The sequence below is a fragment of the Orycteropus afer genome, unplaced genomic scaffold, assembly GCF_000298275.1.
Source record: "Orycteropus afer afer isolate SDZICR_OR568_19922 unplaced genomic scaffold, OryAfe1.0 scaffold00384, whole genome shotgun sequence".
Taxonomy (NCBI): domain Eukaryota; kingdom Metazoa; phylum Chordata; class Mammalia; order Tubulidentata; family Orycteropodidae; genus Orycteropus; species Orycteropus afer.
In genome coordinates this window covers 91,436-99,170 of record NW_006921971.1, presented here as the reverse complement: position 1 = coordinate 99,170, position 7,735 = coordinate 91,436, and the positions used below count along the sequence as shown (strand labels likewise).

Here is a 7,735-nt window from a genome sequence, read left to right as displayed (position 1 = left end):
TCCTCTGGACTGGCAAAAGTCCACAGATCAGCCCACCTTTCTCTTCACCTTCTCCGTTTGTTCCCCTGCTACCATGCACAGTCCTGTGTGCAGTCCCTGGCTAGCAGGGTGATTTTTAAGTTAAGTCTTAGTTCCTACCACAACTCGGGAATCTTCAAGCTGTCTGTTCCATCAGGATTGCTGCCAGACCACAGCTCCTTCTGTCTCCTTTTTTGGTATTTTCACACAAATTCTTCTGCTAGTTGGGATTTAGTCCACTTATATATCCTTCCCTCCAAGGCTCAGGGTCCAGGATTATCTTCTGTGTCTGTGTTAATTGGTTTCCCTTTTCTTTGTTGGAGAGGGTCTTTGCAGTCTTTCTGCCTAGTCTGCCATCTTGCTGGAACCTCCCTTCCTTGACTTTTTACAGGATTGCACTCATACAATATTTGTCCTTCTGTGATTGACTTATTTCACTTAGCAAAATCTCCTCCAGATTCATCAATGTTGTGAGATGATTCACATATTCTTCACTGTTCTTCAATGTAGCACAGCATTCCATGGTGTGAATGTACCATAATTTGTTTATCCATTCATCCGTTAACGTCTGTTCGTGTCCTGTCTCTGACTTCTTTAGGTTATGTTCCTAGTAATGGAATTACTGGGTCAAATGGTATTTCTATTTTCAGTTTTTTAAGGAAACTCCATACCATTTGCCACAATGGTTGTACCATTTTACAGGCCCATCAGCAGTGTATGAGAGTTCCAATCTCTCCGCAAACTCACCAGCATTTATTTTCTGTCTTGTTGAACTTTGCTATTATTGCTGGGGTGAGATGATATCTCATCATTGTTTTGATTTGCATCTCTCTAATGGCTTATGATCGTGAGCAATTCCTCATGTGTTTGTTGGCTTCAAACATATCGTCTTTAGTGAAGTATCTGTTCCTGTCCCTTGCCCATTTCTGAATTGGAATATTTGTCTTTTTGGCATTGAGGCATTGAAGTTTTCTATAAAGAGTGGAGATAAGTCCTTTCTCAGATATGTCATGTTGTTGTTATCTTGCCATCTCGTTGGACCTGACTCATAGTGAATCCTCCTTGGGTTTCCAAGGTGGTATCACTATGGAAGTTGATTGCCCAACCTTCCTTCTGGGGAGTGACTGGTAGGTTTGAACTGCCAGCCTTCTGGTTAGCAGTCAAGTGCCTTAACCACTACACTACCAGAGCTCCTTTTTTTTTTTTTTTTTGGTCCTGAATCTCTTGGGTTTTCTATGTATAGGATCATGTCATCTGCAAATGGAGGTAGCTTTACTTCCTCTTTGCTGATTTGGATGCCTTTTATTTCTGTTTCTTGCCTCACTGCCCTGGCTAGGACTTCCAATACCATGTTAAATTGAAGTGGGGATAAAGGCTATCTTCTGCTTTGTGTGGGAGAGTGCATAAGCCCTTAGAGGGTCCTGCTGGGTTCACCAGAGTGGTTTAAAGATGAGATAATCTATTCATTCTTAGTCCTCATATGTTCATAAAGTGGGACGATGAAGACAAGTGACTCAATAAAACAGTCCAGCTCCTTGCCTGTGAAACTTCCACTCTAACAGGAGACATGATATGTATATGCTGTAATTTTCATTTGTCGTTAGAAATTGCCTCCCTATGTGTAAAAATTGAAAATTTGAACTTTTAAGAAGAAAACTGACTTTATTCTAGACTTTGATGTATGTTTGTCAAAGAACCCTGGCATGCCAATAGCATTCTATTCTTTTGTAAGTCTAGGGAAACTGGCTTTCTTTTTTCTAATACAGTTGACTGCATTAGAAAGTAAAAATCAGAATCATGCATTCGTGGGTACCAATCTAAAGTGATCATTTGTGTGTTAAGAGTCTAGTCAGAGGCAGGGTCCCACTGTGGAAGTAGGGAACCATGGCAGATGATGACCTCATTTTGTGAACAGAGGAAAATGGAATAGGTTGGAATTAATGAGCGATGAGGCACCTTTATACCCAGGTGGAGGGGGTGCATGGGATAATTTGTCCGTCTATATTAGATGTTTCATTTATCTTCTGATTAGGAAATCCAGAGTTGATTCCTGGGGAAGTCTGCACTGACGACATCTTTGTCCTGAAGCCATGGAAATGTCTTCTCTCCACTGCAGAGGGAAGAGTCAGCTGGCTGTCTCTCCAAATCTCAGCCTCTCACACCTCCCGGCAGCTGGTGCTGAAATGCACCGTGTCCCATCCCTGGCTGCCAAGGCCTGGCCACCGTGCCAGTACCTTCAAGACTGGGATGGAGATTTGGTGCTTGCTGTGACCCGACACCTCACTCCTGCAGAGAAACATCCTTCGATTTGGCAACGCTGTCAGGTTGGCGCAGGGCTCCTCAACCTGGGGAACACCTGCTACATGAATGCGGCACTGCAGTGTCTTACCTACACGCCACCACTGGCCAACGTCATGCTGTCCTGGGAGCAGTCTCCAAGCTGTGGGCCCCAGGGCCTCTGCATGCTGTGTGCAATGCAGGACCATATCAGCCGGGCCCTCCATCATCCTGGCCACGTCCTGCAGCCCTCGGCCGCCCTGGTTGGAGACTTCCACAGACATCAGCAGGAAGATGCCCATGAGTTTCTGATGTCTACTCTGGATGCCATGCACAGAGCCTGCCTGCGTGGGCATGGGCCCTTCCACAGCTGCTCCAAAGACACCACCCTGATCCGTCAAATCTTTGGTGGCTACTGGAGATCGCGAGTCCAATGTCTCCGTTGCCAGCGAGTGTCAGACACCTTTGATCCTTACCTGGACATCACTTTGGATATCCAGGCTGCAGAAAGTGTGAGCCAAGCTTTGGAACAGTTGGTCACAACTGAAGAGCTGGATGGTGACAACTCCTATCATTGTGGAATTTGTCACAGGAAGGTGCCGGCTTCCAAGAAGCTGACTCTGCACACTTGTCCTGAGGTCCTGATCCTCGTACTGAAACGGTTCTCAGACATGACTGGTGACAAGAATGCTAAGCATGTGAACTATCCAGAGAGTCTGGACTTGAGTAGATGCATTTCTGGGCAGGCCACAGGAGCAGCTGTTTACAGACTCTATGCAGTTCTGGTCCATGTGGGCTTGACTTGCCACACAGGCCATTACCTCTCCTATGTCAAAACAGGAAATGGCAAGTGGTATAAAATGGATGATGCCAAGTTAGTGGCATGTGACATGACTTCTGCCCTGAACCAACAAGCCTATGTGTTGTTTTACATCCAGCAGTGGGATTTGGTCAGAGACCATGGGACTGTGCCAAGTGAAGGGGGAGCAAGGGACCCTGAAATAAAGGACAGAGACCTGGGCACAAGCCTAGACATGCCTGAAGGAGATGCCACCATGGAAATTCCAGTGTGGCAGGAGGAGCACCTGGAAGACACAGCCACTGAACCAATGACCTTAGATGAGTGGAAAATGCTCCAAGCACAAGAGCGACCAAAGGCTGACTTCAAGCTTAGGGTGATTGAGACCGCCCTGCCCTCCAATGCAGTTGTGATTCACAAGTCGAAACCCTTGAGCAGGGTGGGAAAGGAGCACCATCAGCAGGAAGTCCACCAGCTGAAGGATCCGGCCAGGGACATCCCTGCTCAGGTGGCCATCAACTTTGGCAGTGTCCTTTGCCCTGGGAGGGGTACCAGAGGTAGCAAGAGCAAGAAAAAAGGCAAGGGTCCCAGGCAGCTCCATCCATTCCAGAAAGATTCATAGCAAGTATCTCTAGGGCATAAAGTCTTCCTGGAATACAGCCCCCAGCATGCCCAAAGGTCATGCCCTCTTCCTGAGTGAATGGAGATCTCGCCTCACTGATGCCAGGAAATGTGTATCCATGTGAAAGTGAGTGTATACATAGGAAACATTCTGGGTGGTGAGAAATTCCTTCAGCTTTACCCAGCTCACAGAATGTTGTGGGTCTTCTCATGTCATGATGAGGTTAAGAGGACAACATTGGGTGCTTCACATGTCCTGTTTCTCTTTTGTATGGTCTGCAGACACAAGCTCTCACAGAGAAATGTGCAACATTGTCCCCTGAATGGGCTCGGAAAGTCAGTATTGGGCACATATGCTTAGGTATAAATACATATTTCTAATCACCTTGATTGTCCTCATATTGAAGACTGATAAATGTCAGAGGATTTGTCAAACTTTGTAGCCAGCAGTTTACTGTATGTCTGTCAATCCAGGGTTTGTCAGCCCCTGCAGCTAAGTGACTTAGGAGAAATCTGCAACCTGACATTTGACCCAGGGATGTGGGACTTGCCATTCTCTACAACCTCATGAGCCATTTCCTTGAGATAAATATCTCTAATATCTTTATGAGCTTCACTGGTCTTGCTTCTCTAGAGACCAGCCTAAGACAGTGAATAAGTATGGAAAATCACAATAAAATCATGCTGTGAAAAAAATAAGGCTCTGGTTGTAATGGAAGGTGGAGGACTGGAGTGGTAGGGATATGCCACACAGCAGTATTCTCTTGAACGTGTTAAAGATGATATTAACTACCCTATGAAAATCAGAAGGTTGTTTTATATTTTAATTTTTTTGCTGGGGACAAAGAAAGTTTACTTAACTATCAAACTGTATTACATAATTTGATTGACTTTCATTCAGAATTGAAGCTTGCATTTGAGTGAATTCAGGGTTTCTTTTTGTAATTTTCTTTTTTTTTGGGGGGGGGTCCTAATACCTGTAAATATTTATTAGCAAAGACAATTGTAAGAAATATAAGCCTTTATTAAAATCTATAAATAAAGTAGAAGTTTTATTTTATTAAAAATACATAGATTGTGCTGTGGTTTTCTGTACAGTTTTTTAAGAGTCTCTCATCTTGCATTACACCACCTAGGGCACTGGATCTCAAATCCCTTCTCACACTGACATCATCTGTGAGGGTTAGAACATCATGACACGTGGGTCCCATCACAACAGACTCCCATTCATTTGTTCCTGGATGTGGCCTAGACAATGTTTTTAGAAGTTTCCAAAAGGCATCAACATTTGACATTTGTAAGAAATGTCCTTAAGAGAACCAGAGTTTCTGCAGTAGCCCCTGTTCTATGACCTTTGTTAATAAGGGGCGCCCTTTCAGCTTTGCACAACCCTCTTGGGCGTGTATGCTGCCCTGGGACCATGCAAGCCTCCCCACTGCCAGCCTCTCTACTGCTAACTGGCCAAGCACACACCCAGTGCAATGATTTGTTCAGCTCTCGCAGCTGCTTTCCAGGCAGTGGCTTTCTGCCACCAGCACTGACTCTGCCCCCATAGCCCTTCTGGGCTCCCTGCCGTCCTCAGTGTTACAGCCACTCACCTGTGTTACAGCTATTTCAGAAAGCTCCTTGCTTCCTCCGGCTCTGCTGCTTCTCTCTGGAACCTTCTCATTTCACCACCCCAACAGAGGTGAGATATTAAGTGACTTTTGCTTCTCCATACACTTTCTGTTGCTGTTGTTATGTGCCGTTAAGTCAGATCTGATTCATAGCGACCTCTCCTTGGGTTTCTGAGGCAGTATCACTACGGAAGTAGATTGCCCCATGCACTTTCTAGTTAGTCAAATTGTCTAAAATGACAGCATACTGCTTTATAGTGTTAAAAAATACTGTTAAGCTTAAGATAGTTGATAAAAGAATATACACTTCAAGACACCCATGTGTTGGCAAGACTTTATATAAAGGAACAAAAGTTTACACAATGCTTATTAATGTCATATCAGAAAATAAAAGGTGGAAACTAGTGAACATAGGGATAAGACAGTGGGGAATTCCATTTCTAACATTGCAAGATTTTGCCACTGATATGAATTTCCTTGTGCACAAAAAAGATAATGAACATAAATATCCTCACAAAGGAAAAGATGTTGTGATTGTAAGGAGTGTCAGAACACATTCAGTTATTTTCATCCATCATTGAATACATGAAACATTATCCTGGAGAGAAACATCATGACTATATTCAATGTGGGAAATTCTTTACTGAATCTTCAGTTCTCAATAACCATATCACTATTACCAGCTGAGAGAGGCTCTATAAATGTAGGGAATGTGGAAAAGCCCTCAGATGTCCCTCATTGTTTGAAACTCTTCTTAGAAGGATACTGTACAGAAACAATGTATGTTTAAGTAAAGTTGGATACCTTTCCTTATTTTTTTCATCTACCTGAAAGAAAATCCATGGCAGAGAATTAATATAACTGTAGGAATGTGGGAAAGTTTTTGTTTTCCTCTTCATATTTTCAAAGGCAATCTAATTTATGCATGGTGGAAAGCCTTCCCTAATTAATCCCACTGAAGATGTGAGTGAACACACTAGAGAGACATCATATAAAGTTCATGTTCCTGGGGGAATCCAGAAGTCTTTTTCAATGCTTAGAAACCTGTAAGATATTACACTTCATTGCTTCTATGAATGTGGAAGATGATGGAAGCCTTCAATGTTCCTACTCCTTCAGGGCCCCTATGAGGCCTCACACCCTGGAGACACTCTCTGACCCTAAGCATTTTGCAAAAGCCTTCATTATCTTTTTTGTGCACAAGGAAATTCATACCAGGGGAAAGGCTACATGCAGGGTCCAAACATGCCATAGGCTAGAGACCATCCCCAAAGCTTCTCCTTATATACAGGAAGCAGACCACATCCCAAAGGCAGCTACTCAACTGCTTGTGGTAGATCCCAGCATGGAGCTGACTGCCAGTCTCATCACGGGGAGTAACTACCACCGCTGCTCAGCCACTCAACCAGGCCCAGCCAAGTTGACACACAAATATAACTACCACAACCTGTATAAAGAAAACTGTAAAGGACCACTTCAAGAAATCATAAGAGATCTATATAAATAGAAGAACATACCATGCTCACGGATGGTGTGGTAGTTATGTTACGTGTCAACTTGGCTGGGCCTGGGTGAGTGGCTGGGCAGCTGGTGGTAGTTACTCCCCATGATGAGACTGGCAATCAGCTCCATGGTGGGATCTACCACAAGCAGCTGAGTAGCTGCCTTTGGGAAGTGGTCTGCTTCCTGCGTATAAGGAGAAGCCTTGGGAATGGTCTCTAGCCTATGGCACGCTTGGACCCTGCATGTAGCCGTGTCGTCGTTCAGCAGGCTGCTATGCTCTGCCGACCTCGGGACTTACAATGGACTTTAGTGGTAACATTGGGACTGTGCCTTTTTACTTGTCAACCTTGGGCTTCTCAGCCTCAGCAGCCAGCAGCTGTCTGAGTGAAGAAACGCCTCTAGCTCCAGTGGGTTTTACCCAGCCCCTAGGGCCTGGAACTTTGAACTTGGACTTAAAGTCTCCTGGACTGTAAGAGAATAAACTCTTTTTGTTAAGGTCATCCCATTTGGGGTATATTTCTTGTCAGAGTGGCACTAGGTAACCAGAACAGATGGGAAGATTGAACATTGTGAAAATGTCATTTCTATCCAAAGCAGTCTATACATTTGATGCAATCCCAATCCAGATCCCATCAACATTCTTTAAGGATGTGGAAAAACCAGTCACTAACTTTATATGGAAAGGAAAGAGACCTCAGATAAGCAAGCACTATTGAAGAAGAACAAAGTAGGAGGTCTCACACTGCCAGACCTCAAAACCTACTCTATAGCCACAGTAGTTAAAACAGCCTAGTACTGGTACAATGACAGACACACAGACCAATGGAATATAATTGAGAACCCAGAAACAGATCCATCGACCTATGGTCAGTTGATCTTTGACAAAGGGCTGAAATCCATT

General features: G+C 44.2%; 1 protein-coding gene across 1 annotated transcript; it reads left to right on the top strand.

The window, feature by feature from the left end:
- Positions 1-2,108: 2,108 nt before the first annotated feature.
- On the top strand, positions 2,109-3,716 carry LOC103207628 (ubiquitin carboxyl-terminal hydrolase 17-like protein 6). The gene has a single exon (XM_007953278.2). It carries the CDS (start codon positions 2,109-2,111, stop codon positions 3,714-3,716), a length of 1,608 nt encoding a protein of 535 aa, XP_007951469.2.
- Positions 3,717-7,735: the final 4,019 nt, after the last annotated feature.

What these genes read in the sequence shown, in the direction of transcription:
- LOC103207628 (XM_007953278.2), top strand. Translation starts at nt 2,109, where the DNA reads ATGGAAATGTCTTCTCTCCACTGCAGAGGGAAGAGTCAGCTGGCTGTC.